Source organism: Amphibalanus amphitrite, unplaced genomic scaffold (assembly GCF_019059575.1).
Source record: "Amphibalanus amphitrite isolate SeventyFive unplaced genomic scaffold, NRLGWU_Aamphi_draft 000198F_arrow, whole genome shotgun sequence".
Classification (NCBI taxonomy): Eukaryota; Metazoa; Arthropoda; class Thecostraca; order Balanomorpha; family Balanidae; genus Amphibalanus; species Amphibalanus amphitrite.
In genome coordinates, this window is record NW_024881693.1 from 524,722 (window position 1) to 548,850 (window position 24,129).

Genomic DNA, 24,129 nt, shown 5'->3' on the forward strand with positions numbered 1-24,129 from the left:
CGTTCCGTTGCACGACAAAAAAAAGAGTCGGACCTTATGAAGCGCAGGTATTCTATTATCGACAGTCGACATCGAGACTGTTCAATGCCTAAGCACATCGAAAGACGTCTCCCGAGCCTCAGCAAACCGTCAGCGGCCGGCCCACCCCGCTCAACCAACCGGTACCATATCATTCAATTTGCCACCGACCTGCAGCTCCTGCCGAGCGCCGGCCGTCTGGTCGTGCGTGTGTAAACTGTCCCTTCCACCGGCCGTCTCCACGTCCATCTGAATGTCCGCCTCCTTTTGAACGTGCCGCGCTTTGGAGTAGTCCATCAGCGCTTCCGTCACCGCTAGGGTGTCCTGAAAACAGGGAGGGAGCCAAGGGATCAGAAGTCTTTTAAACCATACAAAAAAAAAGAGATAAATATAAAGCAGAGGGCTGTTCACGGGCTCTGTGTGCGGTCGGACCGCACACAGCCTCGAAGCTCCGCCCACTGCGTCCCTACGTCAGCCTTCCGTCACCGCACACAGGCACAGCGACCGCTGTGGCCGGTCGGGACTGGCCACAGCGGACCCGGTCCACCGCACGCAGCCGTGACGTCAGAGCCGCCTACCCATCCCCTACCCCCACGCCTGCTGGACGCACCGCACACACCGCACGCAGCAGTGTGCGGTGCCCGTGAACCTGAACATCCCTCAGGTTAGCCACGTGTCCACAAAAATTGCTATCAGTGACGAACAAAACAGCCTTTTCGACCTTGAACTACTTTTCGACCCCTCTCACTCACTCCTCGATAGTATAGTGGTGAGTATCCCCGCCTGTCACGCGGGAGACCGGGGTTCGATTCCCCGTCGGGGAGCTTTTGCTATTTCCGTAGCACCGTTCACGAGGCCTCCGTAATCGCAAACACAATCCGTAATAGTAGTTTTACGTAATAGGTAGTCGGTAGTTTTACCAATCACCTTTTCTTATATTCGTCCCATACCTTCTGTACGCAAGATGTTTCGACAAGTAGTGCTTTACCCAATGATCCCTCAGCCCGCTCCAGTCACCCACCATGTATCCAATCCAGCCGAAGTCTGTTGCCCTCCTGGCCTGTAGCCAGCGGACGATGGGCTCCGTGCGGTGTTGACCCAGGGCCACGTACGCCCTGAGCGCCAGCGCCGTGGTCAGCACGTTCTCCGACTCGCGGCTGAAGGTACGCCGCGGCTGCAGGTACGGCACATGCTCCTCCAGACGGTAGGCCGGCAGCGGGTGCGGCTCGCGACTCCAGTACATAAACTCGCCTGGAACGTAGGGAGGCACGAATTAGCGACCGAAAGACGAAGAAGGCTAAACGAGACGTCTCTGTCTAGATATTCATTGAAAATACGTTCGAATGGTCTAATCACTGCACGTGGCCACAGTGGAAAACAAAGACGTAAATACCACACTTCTCTCGGCCAATAACAAGCGAGAATAATTAATATCACAATTGACAATTCATTGAAAACGGTCAAGCAACAACAGCCTGACAGTTGTATGCCCTGCCAAGCCTTATGTCCCCTGCAAAATGACATAAACATGCACTCCCTCTCCCCGTCGAAATACCCCTCTTCTCAATGACCCATCCCACCTCTATGACCCTCACCCCTTTTCTCCCCACTCACCCTCATCCCTGAGCTGACTGGAGAGCAGCTCCCGCGCGTCGCTGGCCGCCCGGCCGCCGCCACCAGCCAGCGCCAGGGCCGCCAGTGCCGCCTGCAGGGCTGTCAGTGAGCCACGGACCCGGACAGATAGCAGACCGGTGGCGGAGGCCACGCCCTCGGCCAGACCCGGCACGGCCAGACGCTGCCGAGAGGGAGGAGAGGGCAGGTCATGGGGAGGTGGATAGATCGGCCCTTGGAGACAATAATGTACAGGGCAGCTTGATTTGGAAAGGCACAAAGATCATTCATTTCGACCTAAATGCACTAAACTGGGCTTGTCGGGCAGACTGACGCTACTTTGATTCTTCACAAGAGCATTGTAGATGCAGAATTGCGGAGCGAAACATCATTCTACTCTAGACCATCAATTGTCGTTCCCGATGGCAATAAATCGGGATTGTTCGAAAGGAAATGACACAACTCTCGTATCAAGGCAGCTGCTGCTGCTGATCACTGCAGTAGAATAAAAGCGCCACGCACCTCCAGTGTCTCTAAGCCATCAGCAATATCCGCATCCTCATCCTCCTGCAGTTTTGCCACCTCGGTCAGCGCCATCAGCGCGTGTGACGTCAGCATTACGTCACCGGTATCATTGTACCGCTGGTCAGCCGCCACGGTCTCTTCTCGGAACAGACCAGAGCTCTGCTGCGCCTGCAGCAGCCACCTAGCGGCGCTGGAGAGAACCTTAGTGTCGAGTAGCGACCGCTGGCGGCGCGGCGATCGGCGCAGTTTGGCCAGAGCCAGCGTGGCATGGGCGGTCATCCAGATACTGCCCGGCTGGTCACTGCTGGGGAAAACGGAAAGGTGACGGTGAGTTCACTAAACGTCCCTCTTATGATATACGGCAAAGAAGACCTCCAAGGAGTGGGTGGGTGGAGGCGCGTTCGGCTTCAACGCAAATGCCAGCTATGCGTAAAACGGTTCCTTTACACTAACAAAATTCATTTTCTACTGCATATTCACACTCTCAGAAAGTTTCCTCACGTCATCCCAGGAATTTCAAACACTCATTGACAAGTGTTTGCAGCATCACACACATTTCACAACCCTCTCCCTCTCCCCCACCTGTACAGCGCGAAGCCGCCGTCCGTTCGCCGGAAGGTCAGCAGGCTCTGGTAGGCAGTGGAGAGTCGGCTCATCAGGGCGTCAGCGCGCGGCCGCTCCGGCGCCAGGTACGTCATCTCATAGAGCGTCATCAGCAGGCGGCTGAGCGCCGCGTCGGCGGTCCGCGGCGCGGTGGGCAGGTCCTCTGTGGAGCAGAAGGGTAGGAGAGATCCGTGTAAGACGCCCAGGGTCGGTAAGAGGCCCCATCGCTTTTTTACCAAACCAATAATGTTATTTATTTTTTAATGTTCTTGTAAAGCAGAAGCCCTCTTGAAACAACAACTCACGAAACCTGAGGTATCAGGTGCGTCGCAGCGACTTTTGGTAAGCCTGTTTCTGTTTTTGCCCCTTTACTTGCTAGATATATGCATCTTTATCACCCTTATATATCTGAAAAAAAAACAATGGCTATCAAATGCAATCTTATCTCATCGAAATTGTCACATGCTAGCTTCAGAATAGACCATGTTCTGGTGCGCTGCAAATGTCTCATAAACCATAAATATTGTGACGTTAAAACACTGCATTTTTTAAGAGGCCCTCCCTTCGAGGATGATAAAACGCCCCCCCCCCCCCCCGATAAAAAACGCCCCCGATGCTAAAACGCCTGCACCTGCGGCAGGCGTGGCATTCTTTTTTCAAGGAGTTTGTTTTTGTTTCTTTTTTTTCTGTTTCCTTTCTTAGAGGTAATAGGTACAATTTTCGTTGGTCATCAGCGTTTGGTTGTGCTAGTTTTCGCATTGTGTGAGCGCTTTGGAAGTGTTATTGGTTTCGATAACACCGTATTTGCTTAGCTTTTCGAAATAAAAGGCCTTGCAGCTGTGTTCGCAAAGCGTCTTTTACAAGTCGACTTGACTTGTAAAACGCCCGAGGGGTAAAACGCAAATTTATTTCTTACCATACCCATAGTGTAAGAGGCCCTTTTGCAACTTTTTCCAAAATGTTAAAGTTTACGGTTTGTGTACCCCCTAGATTCATTTTGAATGCAAATATGTATGGGAAAATGATGCATGCACACAGCGCATGCACACGTTAGCTCTTAAATATTATCAGTTGTCTAAGAATAGCAACTGAGCTAAAGGGGGGGGGGGGCCTCCTGCACCACTCTCCCCTAGTATTCGGCAACTTAGGAGACAACGGTTCGTGAATATAACTGTGCTTGGTTGTTGAAACGTGCACATATGTGGGACGAAGCTTGGCTTGGCTCCGAGACATGATAAAATATTGACTTAAACATTACAGCATAAGATAAGCAAACCAACGCACACCGGCAAATCACTTCAATTACAATTACAGTTAAAATATTATCGCCAGGTCCCGCCCAGCGCCCACTCTGTACCGATTTCAAGTGGCATTCACCATCCCGTCTCAGTCCAATGCCGTACCTGCATCAGCCCACGGTCCGACCACACCGCCGGTGAGTGATATGGTGGCGTGGTACGAGTCGGGTACCACCAAATGGGGACGCGGTACGTCCAGGAACTGGTACAGGTACGGCCGGGCCGTGACGTCCGCTAGTAGAACCGTGTGCTCCTCCGAGGGTACGCCGGGTAGCTGACGGGAGGGAGGGGGGGGGGGGGTAAGTCTCTATTTCCATGGAGGGAAAGATCGTCAGAGGAGAGGGCAGATGATGTCGGTCAAACCGAATAATTTATCCCATTGATACTTTTGACGAAAATATCACGACTTTTGAACAATATAAATAGATAATGCTGCACAACCGAAAATATACCGACTTATCACTAAATACTCCGTGTTTAACGACTTAACGCATGCCGGCGACCATTAATCAGAGAATAAAGAGAAGAGAATAAAGAGATTATTAGAACATATTTCTAAAATTACCTGATTTACCTACCCTTGTCGCTTTATTTAGCAAATTAAATATTACAGAGCAAACAAGACAAATATTCTACGTCGACCCGCAATCACAAAGCCCTTCTTCCCCTCCCACCTCCCTCCCCGCCCCATCCTCACCCTGACGGAGACCGTCTCCCTGAGGAAGTGTTTGACACCCTGGTGCTCCGTGTAGAGCGTCACGGTGACGGTGCCCGTGACCAGCGGCTCCACGGGCAGCGTGACGGTCCTGGTCTGCCGGGCTGCCAGCGCCACGGCGGTGCGGTGTTCTACCAGGGCGTCATCCGAGCGGCGCACGCTGCCCGGCTGAGCGGACCGGTACCGGTGTCAGGGCCGGGAGTGAGGCGGAAAACTGAAGATCTTTCCTCATAAATCTCATCTTCTTACATCGTTAGAAGTCGTCAACGATACGCCATTACAAATGCATTCCTACGAGTATAATCGTAGGTACCGTTAGCGAGGGTGAAAAGCTGACGCTAAACCTTACGCTATCAAATGCCTTCGCTACCAGTCAAATAATCTTGCGCTGAAAGGCCAAACTCCACGCATTGCCCTGTGTGAGCTGATTATTCACAGGGGCTCTAACCTGTTTTCCGAACTCTGCCAGACTGACGAAGCGGTAGCGGGGCGACTTGGCCAGCACCAGGTTGACGGTGACGCTGCTGTTGGCCCTGCTGCGGAGGGTGACTATCAGGCCGAGCTGCTCCCCGAGCACACAGGCGGTGGGCAGGCTGGCGGCGGCCTCCAGCTGACGGGTCACTGAGTACTGGAGAGACGGGGAGGGAGAGTTAGTGGTACATTGCAGAGTACCTAGAAATGGAGTTGAGAGGAAAGCACTGGAACACCGCGAGTACTGGCGAGAGGGATGAGAGGAACAAGTGGAGGCTATACGGTAGCAAAATGTAGGCATCTCAGGTCAACAGATGCGTTTTTATCGACGCACGTCGGTAGGACTCATTACCAAGTGGTCATAAATTAACCAACCATTGGAACCGTACATTACTAATAACACCGATCCAACTGTCAAAAACCAATGTGAGCAAAATACTGATAACAGATCTGATAAGACATCGAGTAGCTATTCCTGTGACTACGAGGACACACAGCTCCTTCTCCCGTCACCCCGTGCCAAGTCACCATCGTTCCCAGCGGGACCAGACGTCTCTCACGGACTCCTCCCCTACCCGTCCCCGCCAAACTCTGAGCCAACATCCACCGACGACCGACGGGCCGACGACCGGCGGTCTGTCGGCGACCGTGACCGACGAGCGAGCGGGGGAAGGGGGGGGGGGGAGGGGAGAGGGACAGCCAGGGTGCGCCACCGCAGCCCGCGGGTAAACTACTTAGACGGTCGCGGCTACCAGAGTCTTTGCGATACCAAACATTAGCAGGTTGGTGCGAATTATTCGCTTCACATGGCAATGGAAACAGAAGATATCAGTGCGTTTTTTCATTTATTCATAAGCTTTCTCTACGATATGCATTATAGATAATAGCTGGTAGATTTATTATCTGTCTGACATTTATCTGTCTGATATACTTGACATCTATGGTGGCTTATGGTGCAATACAACATGATGACGTGCAGTGATCAGTCTTGTTAAAAGGCATAAACCTGCAGACGTGGCACTGCAAATTCGAAAGCTTGTTCACAAAACTCATATCACAAGCCTTCGGAAACCAAAACTAAATTCGATTAATTCCCCCCATGAACAACCGAAAAACAATAAGCTATAATGAGTTCCATTGACGCGACGTAATGATTAATATAGCTAGTACCTATTATATAGTTCACATTCAATCACATTCAAGCAGCTTCATGGCTGGCTGTGATGCCAGCCTCGCCCGCAATATCTGTACATCACGGCGTTCTCATCACGGCAATGTGAATCAAAGCGCTGTGTAATGTGTATGTATCTCGGAGCACTGGATCAGGGCGTCTCGGACATCTTGAACTGCGCCACCACGATGATGTAGGTGGCGATGGTGGACCAGACGCTGAGCAGGGTGGAGCGCCGCAGACGGAACAGGCCCAGGTCGCCGACCGTCTCCAGGTCGTGCTCGATGTTCCTGAGCAGGGGGCCGACCGTGCCGGCCAGCTGCGGGCGGTGCCACTCGAGTCGCAGCAGCAGCCGGCGGCCGGCGTCCAGCCGGTTCAGCAGCTGCTGGCAGGTCTCACACGGTCCGCCCATGGAGACGGCCGCCAGTGGCAGGTAGCGCAGCAGCCAGCCCATGTCCTGCACAGTGGAGAAGAGCAGCGCGGCCAGCATTACCTGCGACAGCACGCCCACCGCGATCAGCATCGTCAGCTCCGGGGACATGGCCGAGCACAGGCTGGTCATCACGTCCGACAGACGGCGGTGCAGCCGACCGAGCCGACGCAGCTCGGCCTCGTCAGACAGCGGCGGCTCGGCGACGTCGGCGGCGGCGACACCAGCCTCAGTAGCGTCCACAGAGGTGACACCAGCCTCAGCGGCGGCAGCAGCTGAATCAGCAGTGGTGGCGGTGTCAGCGGCAGCGGCGGCGGCGGCCAGAGCCTCCAGTCTACCGTTCACCAGCTGAAGACCGTGCGCCAGCAGCAGCCCGGCCAGGATAAACTTCATGGCGACAAAAGCGACAGATGAGATGTTGAAGAAGGCGAGACCAAACGTCAGCGCCAGCCACCCTGCGCACGATTCCTTATATGCATCGGCCGGCGGTGTTGTCACTCCGCACATCCACAGGGTGGCATGAATCTTAGTGGCGAAAAAGCTGACTACCAGGCCAGCAGTAAGGGTCCACATGGCCGTGCCGATGCTGTTCGGTCGCAGCCACGAGGTGACGGGCTGCGGCAGCAGCTCCAGCTCCTTCAGAACCCGGGAGAGGTCGGACATCACACGGCTGTAGCGGCGCCGGCCCACGGCCAGCGACAGCACCACAGAAACGTACATCAGTGCCTGCGGGATGCCCATGAAATTCGAGTGAAACAGTGATGTGAAGAACGGTTTCCCAGCGTGCTGATCCTCTTGGAACGATCTGAAACCCAAATAGATGTAGAAGAATCCAATGCTGGAGTGTACGACGAAGGCTAGCAGCGCGCCGACGACCGGAGTCCAGCCGCGGCCGGCCGACAGGCCGACGGTGCTCAGCAGGCGGACGAACGAGCGACAGGCACCGGACGGCAGCTCGAGGTCCTCCTCGTCGGCACGCTTCGTGTCCCCAGGTGCAGGACGGCCGGCCGGCGAACCCCGCTGCGACGGCTCCACTCGCAGAAAACGAATCTGCATTTCGGTTAGAAAGTTTCACCAAAAACAAGGCTAGCTTTGTGTCGAAACGGCTTCCTCCTGTTAAGCCGCGTTCCCACTACGACCGTTCAATATCGTAAAGTAAAATAACGGGAGAAAACCGGCAAGATCGGCAAAATCACAGCATGCATTTTTACGATCTCTGCCGGTGGTGGTGGGAACCGGGTATTTGACACGTGTTTTCGGGTGGAGGCATTTGTAAGGTTTTGAAAGTTTGCTCCCCATGTTGGTTGGTTGGTGAGGTCGCCAAAAAGTTGAACAGTGTTCAACTTTTTGAACGTTCTTGAAGGTTTGTGCAGTTATTAAATGACACTAATAAGCATTTTTAGGCAGTGCATAGAGCAGGAAGCCATTTTTGGGAAGTTTCTTGATATTCAAAGTGAGACGTCAAGCAGCAAGGCATGAAAGGTGGTGCATTTTTGCGGATAAAAGCTACATAACTATAATTATATACATAGATGTATAAGGCGAGCGCTAAGTAGCGATGAATAACTTAACATTTCGGCAGATTTACCGTAGGTCTAGTGCAATTTATTATTTTACCTACCATCAGCGCCTGGAAATAAGAATCCTACAAATAATTTCATGCCACTGCAAATGCGGCGCAAATAACAAACGTTTATTTACATCATCTGACAGCGATACATGCCGTAGCAGCACTTGCTCTTGTGAAACTAAAGGCAGAGTTTCTGACCATCGTGGCCACCGGCGTCGTCGCTCACTTATGACCTCAAGCGGTTCAAGACACGCAGCTTCCGCCGTCGGATCGTCACTGAGGGCCTCATTCGAGGCTCAAACAAATCACAGTGTCTTCTGGATCAAGGCCATCTGGATCGCGCCATGTGATTGGGACTACCACAGATTGTCATTGGGCTGTCTGGCCTTGTTATGCACATCGCATGCGACTCTTGAGCGAATGATCCTCGCTAAGTCAGAACAGGTGCGACTTGCACTTCTGATCTCCCTCTTTTCGTAGCAACGCTCCGCAACTCAGAATATCGGAGACAGATAAAGAAGCCATCCGGTTGCGCGCCAGCTACCAAGAGTTGCATCGTAGATTCAGGTAGATAGGCCTGGGATCTCAAACGCTTAGGCCAAGCTCTCCTCTGGAAGACCGCTGCATTGTGATGCCACGCCACACTGCAGAGCTGTCAGACAAACGTTGACAGTTGCCACCATCTGCTGTGAACTGTGCTCGAATACACTCGCTTGTCTTCATTGAGCACACGGCGTCAGTTTCCTTGCTAAACTCATAAGTGCTTCTCGTCTGTTCAGTTGATATTATAATTGCCTTTATAATACAGTTCTAGCATGGCCTGACGAGATGGCGTAGTCACATGACGATGGTGACATGAGCTGTGGCACTGCTGTAAGCTGAATGCCTGCTCCGTATAGGTACTTGTAGGTACTCGTATACCTAAATCGCTGAACCTGTGTCGACAAATTCAGTTGTATTGCAGCCTGCTTCAACTTGCTAAATGTTTTATCGAGGGTTGCCATAATAAACTGATAGGAAATCATCGGAACTTGCAATTTATCGGTTACCGCTTCCCGAAGGTATTCACAGCAAAACCACAATGAGTTATATCAACTGCACACATTTTCGCTTCAAAAGTCAATAGATTGTCGTTATCACAGCTGTGAATGCTTTTCGCTGGCTTTGTTGATATATTTTCTAATGCTCGCGTACTTTTAACACGCTAATAAATTTAAAAGGCATTCTAATTTTATCATTCATTCAGTTGCATGGGATCTTTTACCACATCAGTCATCAACTACCTATAGTCTGAACATTATTTTTACAATAGCTTATTGTGCCGATCCCTCCTTCATCATCGCTCCTCTCAACTGGCTTTGTCCAAGCCGTTTGCCGATGTCTCACGATGTTTCCCCATCTTGCCCCGTATACCAGATCTAGGGAAGTGTTCAACTTTTTTAGAAAAGTCTCTAGATCAACGATCTCGGCCGTTTGCTCCCGTTCTTGCAATTTACGATGTTGAACGGTCGTAGTGGGAACGCGGCCTTAAAAGTTTTAAAAATGCCAGCAGCGTCACTTCAACAGAGTTAACCGACGTAGAGCTTGCACTAGACTGGTGAAACTTATGATGGGTTCGATATTCAATACCTCAGCAGCAGCAGCGACGTTGTACTTGTCAACATGCCTGCTCTAGTCAACATACCTGCTCTAAGGAGCATCACAAGAAAACGTCAAACAAAAAGGACAGCGTGCCTCCGCCGTGCATTGAATGTCATGCCACCGTCGACCATTCAGAGGCTTTATAGTGTTTGCGGTCAGCCCATAGCTTATGGGCCATAAGGCCATGTGCACTTCAAAACGGCTTAGTTAATTCGATGGAGTTGTATATCTTTAATCTTTTAAGTGTCTAATCGCTCTTCAGTTCCTAAAAGCAACACTGCTATTCGCCAACAACTTCGACCATCTAGCAGCATTCAGCAGTGCCGATATAGCGCAAACAGTGGTTTGGTTCTTTGTCTTTACGCGAACAAGAACTTGAACTCCAACGTTAGGTTCAAGTAGCATCGTAGGCATGTATAAGAATTTTGAATTTGGCACATATTCTGCACTGCGGATTCTGCAGTGTGAGGGCAAGCCCTCTGAAGCCGGTGAAGTCGGTGCCAATCGTCTCCAGATCGATGTATAGTCCATGGCCTAATTACGGAGCGAGCGAAGCGAGCGGAGTCTTACGTAGAATAACGGAAATTTCTGAGTATGAGCGGCCGGCCGGCCGTGGTCACGATTCTGCGACGCTTATATCTCAGCAACCACTTGACCGATTTACATGCGGTATTTTTTGTAGGGTAGCCTCATTCCTTCTACCAAGTATTGGACTATTCCCGATGCATGTGGGTGACCCCTTATGCACGTGCCACGTGCAAAACGAAGAGGTGTCACTTTTGTAATTGTTGCAATATCTCGGTAACTACTTGGCCGATTGCGCTGAAAGTTGGCATGCAGGTAGGCACCCACTAGGCAATGCATATCCATGTGCCAGAGTTGGGGTGCTGCTGCACGTGCGCACGTGCAGGGGTCGATTCCAGATCTCGAGAACGGCTGGACCGATGGCGCTCAAATTTGGTACATGGCTATAGGGACCGGTTAGTAGGATGCCGTGCAAAAGTCAGTTGGGACCCATTTTGCACGTGCGCACGTGCTGGGTGCCACTTCCAGATCTCGAGAACGGCTGGGCCGATTGTACTCAAATTTGGCACATCGCTAGAGACCGGTTAGTAGGGTGCCGTGCACAAGTCAGCTGGAGGTACCCCCTCGAAATTTCGCACGTGCAAGGCTCACCCTCTCGCTCGCTCCGTTAGTCGCCCCAAAAGGCGTTATACTGGTTCAATATACCTACCCTGGTATATTGAATTAGACATAAGAGTATGGTCTACCACACAATTTGAGAGAGAGAGAGAGAGAGCAAGTTAGCTGATAGATGTGCACAGTAAAACGTGATTAAGACCCCTGCTTTCCTCGTCAAAAAGGCTTAAACATCTTGAGATCTTCACATAAATCCAGCAACATTGGTAACACTTGTCGCTTTATCATGCAAAAAGTCCATTTTCGGTCGTCGCAACTTGTACGGACATTCCACACAAGTTTTTGGACCTTGCAAAACCTGTACGGACACTGTCCGTAGTGGTGGTGACGCACATGCGTAAACAAAGTTTTTAGTCCGGATTTATACTATGATATGCATAAAGTTTACCGCGCATGTGTATTGGCATACATAGCTCAAACGCCTTGCCTTTAAACATGCTAATTGCACCACTATAGCAGCAAACATTCCAAAGTCCGTGTTCTTCTACTGGTAAACTTTTCTTCCGGTCTCAAGAGGATATAACATAGCACCAATCCACTCTCTGCGCTTTACCGCCACCGTTTGATAGATGGTGGAAGTTGGACCTTGTTGACGAATAGCAGAGTTGCATTCGGGAACTGAAGAGCGATTGGACACTTAACGAACGACTCCATATCGTCTTACTCATGTCGTCATTTTGACGACTTGTTGAGCACTTAGCTTATGGGTAGAACGCAGACAACGCCACACCTGGAAATGGTCGACGGTGACATGACCTTGAATGCACGGCGGCAGCACGTGGTCATTTATTGGTGCTGCTGACGTATTTTATAACAACTCATCATAAGTTCCACCAGTCCAGAACGAGTCATACGTCGCTTAACGTCATTGAAGTTGCGCTGCTGGCATTTTTAAAACTTTTGGACAGGAGGAAACCGTTTAGACACAAAGCTAGCCTTGTTTTCGGCGAAAAAAAAACATATGACGGAAACATTTTGACCCGTTACCTTTCACTCCTGTCCCCTGAGCAGTGACTTCTGAGTTCTGACCTGATGACCCCCGCCCTCCGATTACTGTCTTCGGACCTACAACTCCTGATATCTCATTCCTGAGTGATGTTGGACCGCGAGCCTCGTTTATCTAAACCCTGATCACGTCTGAATCTGCCGCACGGATACGGTGTTGTATTTCTGCGTGCCATTTGACACCGTCTCATCACAGCTCGAGACCGAATCCGATCGCCGGCGGGGGGGGGGGAGGGGGGCAGGAGGGGCACGACGCGAGCGGTGATTGGCTGACAGGTCAGTAAGACGACACCCTGAGGGCACAGTTTGTCTGGCCGGCGCGGCAGAGGAGGCTCCGTGTCGCTCAGTAGTCGGGGAGCGCTCAGGAAAGGAAGACGGATGCCCGCACGTTTGTGGAGACGGGTGTCCTTTCCAGGTAAGTGACTTCTGTGGCACTTCAGCTTATCATCTTTTTAGTGTCATAATTATTTTGATAGAATAGAAATAAAAGTGAATAGACGTCCAACAATTGTATCGTTTGCCCTACCTTTGCCGCCGTGTGCACGTAGCCGAGACCGTTCTCCTCGCCCACGCCGATACTGGAGACGGTCCACTTTGACGTCACGTTCGGCCCGTCCGCCTGCACGATGATGTGCCCGTTCTTGCCAATGGTGACGTCGCGCCATAGCCAAGTCGGCATGAAGTCCGACAGCACCCGACTCCGCCTCCGCAACAGGAACTCGTCCACGCCAGAGTGAAGACTAGAGTCGCCTGCAGACAGAGCGCCAACGACTTTAACTCCCGCGTGGTCTAGTGGCTAGGATACACGGCTCTCACCCGTGAGGCCCGGGTTCGATTCCCGGTGCGGGAACGCGTTTTGACTTCAGCCAAGTTTTCCTCCAGTGGAATATGAACTGAGAGCCGCATGGTCAGAGGCAGAGCACAGGCAAAAAAGCAATACCAAAGCCCTCAACCCACAAAATTCCACACCAAACGGAAAGCTAACCAACAATCGTGCCTGAGCAGAGTGAATTGCTAACCACAAGCTATCACCACTTCCATTCAACTCACACCCTGACTCGTCGGACATATCGTCACAGTCGAAGCGGCCGTCGCAGCGGGCCGAGGTGGGGTAACAGCCGCCCGCCCTGCAGGCTCGCCGGCCCCCCAGAGTGCAGGGAGGTGGCGGCGGCCGCGGAGGAACCCCGGCATCCGTGAGCACAAGCAGCTCCGAGTCTCTGGAAAAGGGGGTGAATGATGACTGTCAGGCGACTGGTGATGATGTTAGTGCTAGGTACCCCCTCAATGCTGCGCAATGTACCACCTGTGACGTTGACCTTCAATGGAGATGTCATTCCAGACTCAGGAGTAGTTAAAAACCTCGGTGTTCAACTTGACAGGCATCTAAATTTTGAGGCTCAGATAGACAATATGTCCCATAAGTGCGCCGGTATTCTGATAGCCCTAAGTCACGCACGTCACGTCATACCTAGACCTGTGTTAAAGGGCATCACAGAAGCTCTAGTGTTATCCATTGTGCGCTACTGCATGTCGGTGTATGGGTCTTGTACTAGCACACAGCTGCACCGTGTACAGAAGACCATCAACTTCTGCGCACGTGTCGTGACCGGGAAAAGGCGATGTGATCACATCTCGGGTGCCATATCGAGCCTCGGCTGGCTCACGGCCGAACAGTTGGTGGCTTACCATACCTTGTGTGCAGTCGAGCGGACGATGAAGTCAGGCCATCCGGACTTTCTTCTTAAGACCTTCGGACAGCGAGCCCACCAGCGGTATGATCATAACACCAGGCGAGCGGACTCGTTTACCCTTCCGGCCATCCGTGTGGAGGCCGGCAGGCGGCGACTCTGTTACCGCGGTGTGTCGCTGCTGAACGACAGCGGCATTGAGCCTGGCACTTTGTCTTTCCGGGCAGATGCCAGGCTGTTCGCTGGATCTCTCTGATTCACGATATCGTTTCTGGTGCGAGTGTATGCATGGTATGCGAATGTTTGTAGTCATTTCCGTGTGCCTGTTCCAACTTCCCATTGTATTACCATTCAGACGCGAGTAAGTGAAAAGCCATGTAATCGTGGATCTTATTCAAATAAATCTGTTCTGTGATGACTGATGAGGTCCGAGGTTGGATGAACTAAATCGAGGGCAAAGGTACCTCGAGGGCATGAAATTTAGAGCATGAGCTTGAAACAGAACGTTATGTTGTGCGAAGTAACCAAAGGAGCATTTTTGGGAGGACAGCTATACATGCGCACCAAACAATAGCACCGCACCCGGATGGATCATGGATGAGATTCAGTGTGATTGATATCACAGATGAAGTCACAAAAAGCTCCCCGACGGGGAATCGAACCCCGGTCTCCCGCGTGACAGGCGGGGATACTCACCACTATACTATCGAGGAGTGGATGAAAGCGGTCGTAAGGGGTTTCAAATCCAAGACACCATTTGAGAAATGCGTAATTCAGTAATTGCCCTGAATATCTTACGTAATAGAACTATGACATCATTCGACAAGCTGTTTTCTTACTCGAGCGTTTCGTTGAAGCCAAATGCTGTTCGGTGAGAGGCCAGATGAACGGTAGGGCCGGGAAGGCCGTCGTCCGTCGTCCACTGATGAGCAAACTCGCCGCTAGAGGCGCTGTGGTCGAACTTCTGCATGGCTCGCATCAGCTGGGAATGGACACAAGACGGCGTGAGCGTTAGTTGGCGATGGCCGGTGGCAAGCGCCTTTGGCGATACCAATACATAAACATCTGACATCAGCCAAGAAGATTCGCTAATAGGCAGGTAAAATCAGGTCATGTCATGATGCCATATCCAGCCCACAACATTCAAAATGGACATTGGCCGTTTCTGATAATCCGGATGCGCAACGCTCATGATCCGCGCTGAAGCAGGTGCGCCCACATACCTTGAAGCTGGAGACGTCTGTTCCGGCGGCGACCTGGTAGAGGTGCGACTGGAAGGCGGCCAGGCCCACGGTGGCCCCCTGGCGACCTTTGACCGACACCTCGACCCCGAACCGGGGCTGGTTCGGGTGCGTGGTGCGAGCCACCGACACCGTGAACTGTGGAACCGGTTAGAGCGGGCGTCAGATGGAGAGGTAAGAGACAGCTCGATGGGGAGTGGGCAGGGGCGTCGCCACGGATTTTTGAGTGGGGGGGTCGGGTTTCTAGTCTTCACCCGATGGGTAGGGGTGTTTTTTTTTTTGCCACACTTCCCAGTTTTGTGCGTGCGTATGTGTGTGTGCGCGTGTAACAAATCGGCGCGCAGCGCCGCGAAATTTGGTATAACCTATTAGGTAGGTATACCTACCTACATCACTTGCGTAAAAATTATCACTGGTCACTTAAGGTCAGGTCGCCATGTCAAGTTCAGTTATACGGTATACCTCTATCAAACTTAACCCTCTCGCCATTCTTGTAGCTTTTCTCCCATAACTTCGAAATTTGGTACACTGTATACCTAATGTAAGGGGTTATAGGTACGTGTCAGCAATTCATGATTCTGAGGATTTACATCGATCTGGAGGCAGGTCAAATACGTGACCTCATCATTAGAAAATAATCAGAAATTGGAAAAAGCACGAATGCCTCCTGCTTTCAAAAAGTTCGTCAGAAACGCAAAATATCTTTGGAGCCATGTCAAATCAGCTCATCATTGCCAGGGACAGGGTGCAACTTATGGCGAGTGATGACTCGAAAGGTCATTAGTGGAAATGTCCATCGATGGCCACCAGCATTTGTTTTTTTCTACAACTTTTGACGAAGACGCGGTAGAGCGATGACAGCACCTGGAAGGTGTTCACTGTTCAGCTCAACAACACGGATCCATTCATATGCAGCAAGAGGTCCTTTTTCGATCAGGACATAACGTCGACCTGAGGTCGTTTTAACGTTAATTCTGAATGGTCAAATTTTAACTCATGTGACGCGTCTCAAAGAGATAAACACGGTGGTGACAACTGACAAGACAACGTATGTAAATACCATACAAATTCACGGAATCTTAAGTTATTGCAAAGCAAATGTTTCGGCACAATCTGTCCAGTTAGCTGCTTGCCTTCTATGGGCAAAACATAGACCTGAGATGAAATCTGACGCGAAGCTAGCGAAAGAGCGTTGAAAGAGCTATCGAATATGCTTTCTGCTTCACTGTAGCCCTTCTATTGGTGGGTTCCCAGTCGCTAACGTATAACGTATACTAAAGTAACGCTGAGGTATGCTTTCGACCCCTGATCGATCTAGAGGTTTGCGGAAAAAAAGAGCATGCTGCCCGTGACGAGAGAAAGCCGATGATACCCATTTACAAGGTTTCGGGTCATCTCAGGACTCACGTCATCGCCAATAAGTAGGGAAACTCGGGACCTGCTAGAACTTTGTGAATGTAAGTTGTGATGGTTTTTCGAGGTTCTGATTACGAATGTTATCTTAGTTTTGAACGAAGATGAAGACTCCATGCATTTGGGGTAGATCAGGTCAGGTCAGATCGACCAGTACCTAATAGTGGATGACCACCACCGATTGCTTCCTAAGTTCCTAACATGTTATATGTATAAGCAACACAACTACTTCTTAAATGTTCAGATGGGCGCTAAGTTCAAAATCAGCTCCAAAAACTATCCTATACCTAAATTAAAAGCATGTTATTAAAAAGTGAACCAAGGTCATCTTTATTTTAATCAGGGATATCGATTTATTTTTAAGTAGGTGATTAACTCGAGCGCACCGGAAGTTTCGTTGCAATCGGCTCCTTTTTGCGCGACTTCTTTGCGAAAGCCCGAGACGGTTTCATCTGACTCCCTTTCCCCTACATGTGCACTGTACAGCTAGTTGTGACGGTAGCCATAGGGCTGAGGCTAGTTTGTAGTTTTGTAGTTAGGTACTGATCCGACGAATCGACTGCGACCATTTTTTTTTTTTAACGATCAGACGAACGCTCGGGGCAGTTTTGGCGCGTCCAATCCTTTGAGGGATAAAAAGGTACTAGAATGGTGGCTACTTAAAAGTAAGTATTGTTGTGCTGGTGTTCCCCGCCCACAGCTAATTGAACTTTAGGTAATTGGCTAATTGGCTTTAGGGAGCTCTTCAAGCGATTCTGAACAGTGGCGGCGGAAGGTAATTTTGGATGGGGGTGCAAAGTTTTCCTAAGGGGCCCCTCTGCAAGTTTTGGGCCCCCCTCCAGTTTTTTTAGTGATTATTATTGATTCATGAAAAATGCAGATTTTGGAAAACTATCCCCATACACACAAGTTGTGTAAAAGGTTTGAAATTGCAGTGTATCTACTATCTACCTATCTCAAATAATGAAAGCATAAAGAAGCAAATGCAGCTAGTTGTTTATCGGTTAATCTTTTAGTCTAGTCACCACCCGCAGCGTCTCAGACCACTTTTCTGGATCCGCAGTGGACCATTGAGTGCCCTACGAGACCGTTCCAAGAAGACCGTGTTTAGAACCCCCTTGGAAACCGACCACATAGAGACTCCTCCAGTCCAGAGACCTACATGACTCCCCAGACTGAATGAGCCCTCCGATCAGGGTCGGTCCCTTGAAAGTTGCTGAAATGTTTCAGAAGGCAGTATAGGCTCGAAAGTCTTTTGAGGGCTCTCAGAAACCGGCATCGGACCCCAAAAAAGCCTGTATGGAGGCCCTCCAAGTCCAAAGCCGGGATGGAGGCCACAGGAGCCGATGTTTAGCCTAAAGAGCCGGCATGGAGGACTAAGTAGAGGAAAGGGGTCTCAGTGGGGCCTTCGGGGGCAAGCGTTTGAGCCCCAAAAGTATGTGTGGGGTCTGAGAGGCATGTAAACCTCTGGGGTACGCACGGGGTCCCAGGAGCTCGCGTGTGAGCCCTAATATTCGGCTGGCGGCTACTAGAACCAGCACGGGGATTCTTAGAAGCCGCTTAGTCCCACATTTCATGGGTCATGAGTCCCAAGAGTCGATGTAGGGGCTATAAAAGCCGGTGTAGGGCCCATGGCCCTATAAGTTCCGACTTGAGACTCTCAGAGGCCGGCAACGGGGCACCAAGAGCAGATAAAGTGCCTCAACAAGCCGACATGGGGCCTGAGAATCAGTGTGGAATTTCAGGAGCCTGCGTGAGCTCTCGGAGACCTTCGTATTTCGTAAGGTCCACAAAGGTCGTTGGATCCTCTGAATCTCTACTCTGTGGGGCCCTCAGAGGCCAGCATGTCTCCTGGCACCTGCCTGCGTTGAGTTGAGACCCTCTGAGGCCGTCGTAGGGTTCTTCAGAGGCCAGCGTTGGCCCTTGAAGCCTTCGTTAGGCCCTAGAAGCCGTCAAGAGGGCCCTCAGAGGTCAGCATGGCCCTGGAGCCTGCCTGCGTCAAGGCCCTCAGAGGCCGTCGTGGGGCCCTCAGACGCCAGCGTGGGCCTTTGGAGCTTGCGTTGGGTCTTAGAGACCATCGTGAGGGCCCAGAGAGGTCGTCGACAGGGCCCTCAGCCCCTCAGGGACCGTCCTGGGGTCCTCAGAAGTTGTTGTGAAGCCTTCGAGAGGATCATCAGAGGTCGTCATGAGGGTCCTTGACCATAGTGAGGGTCTTCATGGGCCCTCAGATACCTTTGCAGGGCTCTCAGAGGCCTTGGTAAGACCGCTAGAGACCATCGTTGTTAGGACCCTCAATAGACCGTTGTAGGGCCCTCAGATGCCAGCATAGCCCCTGCAGTCTGGCTGTGTTGGGGCCCTCAGAGGCCGTCGCTGGGCCGTCTGAGGCCAAATGGGCCCTCAGACTTGAGTTGGGTCTAGGGCCGTCACGAGGGCCCTCAGATACCGTCTTAGAGGCCCTCAGAGGCCAGTGGGGCCCCTGGAGTCCTGTGGGACCCTCAGCGGTCGTCATGAGGGCCCTTAGTGGTCGTGACGACCTCCCTCAGAGATCATCGTAAGGGCTCTCAAAGGTCGTCATATAGGGGCCCTCAGAGGCCGTCATATAGGGGCCCTCAGAGGCCAGCGTAGCCCCCGGAGTCTCTTTGGGGCCCTGGAATCTTTGTGGGACCCTCAGTGGTCGTCATGAGGGCCCTAAGTGGCCGTTGTAGGGCCCCAGGGGACAGAGGTCGTCGTGGGAGCCCTCAGAGATCGTCATAAAAGGGCCCTCTGAGGCCGTCGTGGGGGCCCTCAGATGCCGCGTGGAGCACCAAACACGGCTCGGGACACTTCTAGGTCGGTATGGGGGCCCCAAAGACTAGCATGGGACGCTCCTGACCATAATTGGACATCCCGGATGATTCCACATCAGTGTTCGTTTCCCGATCACTGGTTTTCAGGAGAAAATGTATTGGATGGTGCGACGGGCCCCTTGTACGGATTTTGGGGGTGCAAAAAGATATGTTTGCACCCCCATGTTCTTCGATGGGGGTGCAGCTGCACCCCCTGCACCCCCTATTCCGCCGCCACTGATTCTGAATCTGATTACGGAGCGAGCGAAGCGAGCGCAGTCTTTCCTTAGATTAACATAAATTTCTGAGTATGAGCGGCCGGCCGGCCGTGGTCACGCTTTTGCGAAGCTTATATCTCAGCAACCACTTGACCGATTTACACGCGGTAATTTTTGTAGGGTAGCTTCATTCCTTCTACCAAGTATTGGACTATTCCTGATGCATGTGGGTGACCCCTTATGCACGTGCCACCGGCCACGTGCAATACGAAGAGGTGTCCGTTTTGTAATTGTTGCAATATCTTGGTAACTACTTGGCCGATTGCGCTGAAAGTTGGCATGTAGGTAGGCACCCACTAGGCACTGCATATACATGTGCCAGAGTTGGGGTGCTGCTGCACGTGCGCACGTGCAGGGGTCGATTCCAGATCTCGAGAACGGCTTCGACCGATTGCGCTCAAATTTGGTACACAGTTAGGGACCGGTTAGTAGGGTGCCGTGCACAAGTCAGTTGGGACCCATTTTGCACGTGCGCACGTGCAGGGTGCCGCTTCCAGATCTCGAGAACGGCTGGGCCAATTGTGCCCAAATTTGGCACATCGCTAGAGACCGGTTAGTAGGGTGCCGTGCACAAGTCAGTTGGAGGTACCCCCTTGCAATTTCGCACGTGCAAGGCCCACCCTCTCGCTCGCTCCGTTAGTCGCCCCAAAAGGCGTTATACTGGTGTATTTGTTGGTGTTGCTGACGCCTGCTTCACTGACATGAAAGCTAAAAAAGCATACTCAGCATCGCAAAAAGTGGGGGGGGGGTCGACACCCCCAGTTTTCAAGAGTGGGGGGGTCACGACCCCCCCGACCCCCCCGTCGGCGACGCCCCTGGGAGTGGGTAAGAGGCTGATGTCTGGTAGAAATTCAGCGCAGCAAAGTAGAACCGGAGGTTCAAGCGATAACTTGATAAAGCCATCCAGGAGATGGATAGCAAACACAGGAGTGGGAAGACAGACGAACGATACATCATACAAGATGTCGATTTCAAGACTCGGTGTTAAAGTAATACCAGCTAGCGGAACGTTTAACCTCACAATACAACAAAATAAAACAGCCTTGATCGACTTCGAAAGCGGAATGCCTCGTTCTTTTCACGTAACACCACAATTGAACGTAAAACAGCCTAGAAAAACCGTTCACGACTGCTTGAGTGAATGACAGCTACCCGATAACACTGCTCATCTGAAAAAGGGTTCAATGTTCTACTACAAAACACTTCCAACTCCTTTTGTCGTATCTAAGTCCCTGACCTCAGTCCTCCGGTCGGAGAAGAAGTCCTCGTACCACACACGACTGACGTATCCGCCCACCCGGCCCTGCCCCGAACAAATCATCCAATCGTATCCATCACCCTCGATGGGGCCACATGGCACCCTACGACTCCCTCTCTCCCCTCCTCCCCTCTGTCACGGCCGGCGGTGTTACAGAAAATGCCCCCACGCAGCAGCTAAACGCTCCTTCCGCGTCAAAGACTGGCGCCGCCGCGAGGTAAATCGAGCGACAGAGGGCATTCTTGGTATTGACAGCAGGAATGTGGCAGTTCAAAGGAAACGGTGGCGGCGGTGGCGGTGGCTGTGGAATGAATTACAGGCCGTTCCGGAACAGATAATACCCCAGACGCTATGAAGTTGTAACACAGCCATTGTGGTCCTAGACCGGATGTTGGAACAGAAGGGAGCGAGAACCTACCTGGGGGATACAAGAAGGGCGTCATGCACAATAAAAGGAAACAGAAGAGCGAGCAATAGGAAACCGCAAAAGTGTCAGAAAGATGAATACCGAAGAAGACCATTGAGACACAAAATCAGGCGCAGCAGAAGGCCAAACTCGATACTACCTTCTACGACATCCACCCTACAGCCGTTGAAGCACAAAATATAAATGCGTTTGGAAAAATTCCACTCACATTATTTCTGGAGAGTCCGGAGACGGGGAAGCGGAGTGTGTCGCTGACCACCTGGCCGTACGGGGTCAGGTGGAAGATGAGCACAGTGGCCTCTGGCGCCATCTGGGGTGTCACCGGTATGGGGAACGTGTGCAGCGGCGCCTGTGGGTCAGAGGTCAGGTCACGGGTCAGGTCATGGGTCACAGGGGAGGATGAGAGAGATTGTCAGTTTTGGTGTCATCGTCCCAAGCTGAGTCCTGAGACGTGGTAGAAGTTAAGATTGGAAGAGGCGCTAAGGTTTGTGGATAAAGTTCAGTTGTTTACGTGTGTGGAGGACGACGTCAACTGATGCTGAATAATGTAGATAAGTGGCGAAGTTTGTGTTTCGTCGCGACGCGGTAAAATGTCGTTGCTTCAAGTTCAGCCGCGGCATCAACAACTTGAGAAAGTCTCATTCCAACCACACTGCATTTTAAAGTTGGCAATAAATTTGCTATCAGTCAATTATCGATAAAGTCAAGTGGAAAACCGCAAACGTTAGCTGTCCGCGGTATTCGGCTTCCTTGACGAACACCAATCTCTGTAAGCTATTGGTTGGTGAGCAGTTAACGGCAAAACGCAAATACCAGTGAGCTCACCTAGAAGCATGCAGTATATTCTGGAGTAGGCCTACTGACCTTCATTTTGACGAGGCCGTGGTCCAGCAGGATGCCTTTGGAGAACACCACGTAGCGGAAGTGGTCGATGAAGAAGTTGCAGCGCACGTGTAGCACCAGATATTCGCCCACCTGAGAGGCAAACAAAAAAGTTCTTTTTTACACTGAATGACAAGGAACTTGAATAAGGGAAAGGAAAATGTTAATATGACATTGATATAGGTTCTACAAGACACATGGGGCACAGGTTCCGGCGTGGATGAGCTGACATCAAACATTATCGATATCAGGAGTCATAATGCGAACGAATATTGCGCTAGTAGAAGAAAATGCACGGAATTAACGAAGCAATAAACTGAGGTGTCGCAGCGCGTGACCCGTCCCTGTCAGATCTGACATCGCCGGAGTGATGGGTTATACTCGGAGTTGGAAATTCAACTCGCACGCCACGGCCGTGAGTGGGCTGTCACAGCCGCCAGCCTCGGGTGATTTACGGACGTGGTAAAACACGGGACGACCCAGATAATACAGAGAGCCTCCCTCGGCGATACAACTCGACACACGGAGAACTTGATAATCAGGAACGGCCGAACTTCTGAGAGGCTTGGAAATTAGATAAGCCCAAACGATGTTGTGAAAATAACATCAAGTTCACAGAAGTAGAAACTAAAGACACAAACTTCCAAAGAAGCGTTGAGGCGGTTCAATAATATCGTGCAGCTATTTCAAAGCAACTTAAGAATTATTTAGCTACTCTCTTCAGCAGCAAAAAAAAAGGAGCAAAGCACAGCAGATCAAATAACCAGTCGACAGCATCCTATATCCGGATGTCTAATAACATCAAATCAAGAGGTCCCTAAACCCGCAGCGTCCCACCTTAGGGAAGTGTGTGGAGGTGGCCAGGTGCAGGTGCAGATTGGAGGGCGTGTGCACAGCAGCCGCCACCGCCTCGGCACGGGCCGTCTTGCCGCGGTAGTCCTTCAGAGAGGCGCTCAGCCGCAGGTAGCGCACGTGGTCCATACGCTGGTTGAAATCTGCAACGGTCTCATCTGTCATACCGACCCCAAATGGAGCACACGTGCGGACAAAGCACGAGCGTGCCACCTAGGAAGAGGAGATAGGAGCTAAATTCGCCTGACATACCACTGAAATAGCGACATAGTTCTGGTTAGATCAAAGCCAAGGCGCAATAGCATTACATCATGGAATCAACTATATCTGTCGCCAGCCGAGACGTTAAATTCTGGTCATGATTACCAGCTGGTTAGGAGCCGCTTCTCGGGTGACATTTTTACGTGACACTTCCTGATTTACGGGGCACCAGGAGGAGACAATGATTCAGCCGCTATCCTCACGAGTGTTCGCGGCGCCACATCAAATTCTGCCGGCGTCTCTCAGCGACGGCGTCTTCAGAATAATGCCAGACACAAAAGCGGGCGCTCGGTTTAGCAGCCCGGAAGCAGCGCCAGGGGCATTCCACGTCAAGTGGGACAAAAAATGATCATTTTGAACCTCACCTCCTCCGATTTTTACGAAACTTTGTGAAACTACTCATCTATATGTGAAAAGAATGGAGACATATTTTTGTCAAGATTTGACGTCACGTTTCCGAGATACACGTCATCAAACATTGACTTAGGCAAGGCACATTATCATCTTTAGAGCGTCATAAAACCATTGAAGTTTTAGACATATCACCACGAGACAAAGTGTGAAATGGAGGGAATAGGTCAGGCTTTAATTTTAGGATAACAATATTGACGTAATTAACTAATTAGTGAACTTAATTAAAATTCAAAAAATAAATTTTGATTTTCTGAAAAATGGGTACCCTTCGATTTTGCTGATTTTTACATATTTTATTCTCCTATAAATAAGCTACATCATATAAAAAATCC

The 24,129-nt window shown here is 51.1% G+C and overlaps 1 protein-coding gene and 3 non-coding genes across 5 annotated transcripts in view; 2 read left to right on the forward strand and 2 right to left on the reverse strand.

Moving 5' to 3' along the window:
- Positions 1–24,129, reverse strand: part of LOC122384781 (CD109 antigen-like) — an 88,138-nt gene that overhangs the window by 2,628 nt on the left and 61,381 nt on the right. The window contains exons 11-25 of one of the 2 annotated variants that reach the window (XM_043372519.1): positions 23,108–23,265; positions 22,253–22,363; positions 21,597–21,737; positions 15,170–15,325; positions 14,786–14,928; positions 13,309–13,475; positions 12,785–13,008; positions 5,219–5,398; positions 4,753–4,938; positions 4,161–4,329; positions 2,737–2,920; positions 2,152–2,458; positions 1,633–1,813; positions 1,040–1,269; positions 190–342 (exon numbers count right to left, since the gene is read on the reverse strand). In XM_043372519.1, the coding sequence (XP_043228454.1) occupies positions 190–342; positions 1,040–1,269; positions 1,633–1,813; positions 2,152–2,458; positions 2,737–2,920; positions 4,161–4,329; positions 4,753–4,938; positions 5,219–5,398; positions 12,785–13,008; positions 13,309–13,475; positions 14,786–14,928; positions 15,170–15,325; positions 21,597–21,737; positions 22,253–22,363; positions 23,108–23,265 (2,690 nt within the window). The remainder of the gene's footprint in view (positions 1–189; positions 343–1,039; positions 1,270–1,632; positions 1,814–2,151; positions 2,459–2,736; positions 2,921–4,160; positions 4,330–4,752; positions 4,939–5,218; positions 5,399–12,784; positions 13,009–13,308; positions 13,476–14,785; positions 14,929–15,169; positions 15,326–21,596; positions 21,738–22,252; positions 22,364–23,107; positions 23,266–24,129) is intronic. The other variant, XM_043372520.1, reaches the window with a different exon arrangement.
- On the forward strand, positions 771–842 carry Trnad-guc. Its single transcript has one exon. It is a non-coding gene; the product is annotated as a tRNA-Asp (tRNA).
- Positions 13,037–13,108, forward strand: Trnae-cuc. The gene has a single exon. It is a non-coding gene; the product is annotated as a tRNA-Glu (tRNA).
- Positions 14,588–14,659, reverse strand: Trnad-guc. Its single transcript has one exon. It is a non-coding gene; the product is annotated as a tRNA-Asp (tRNA).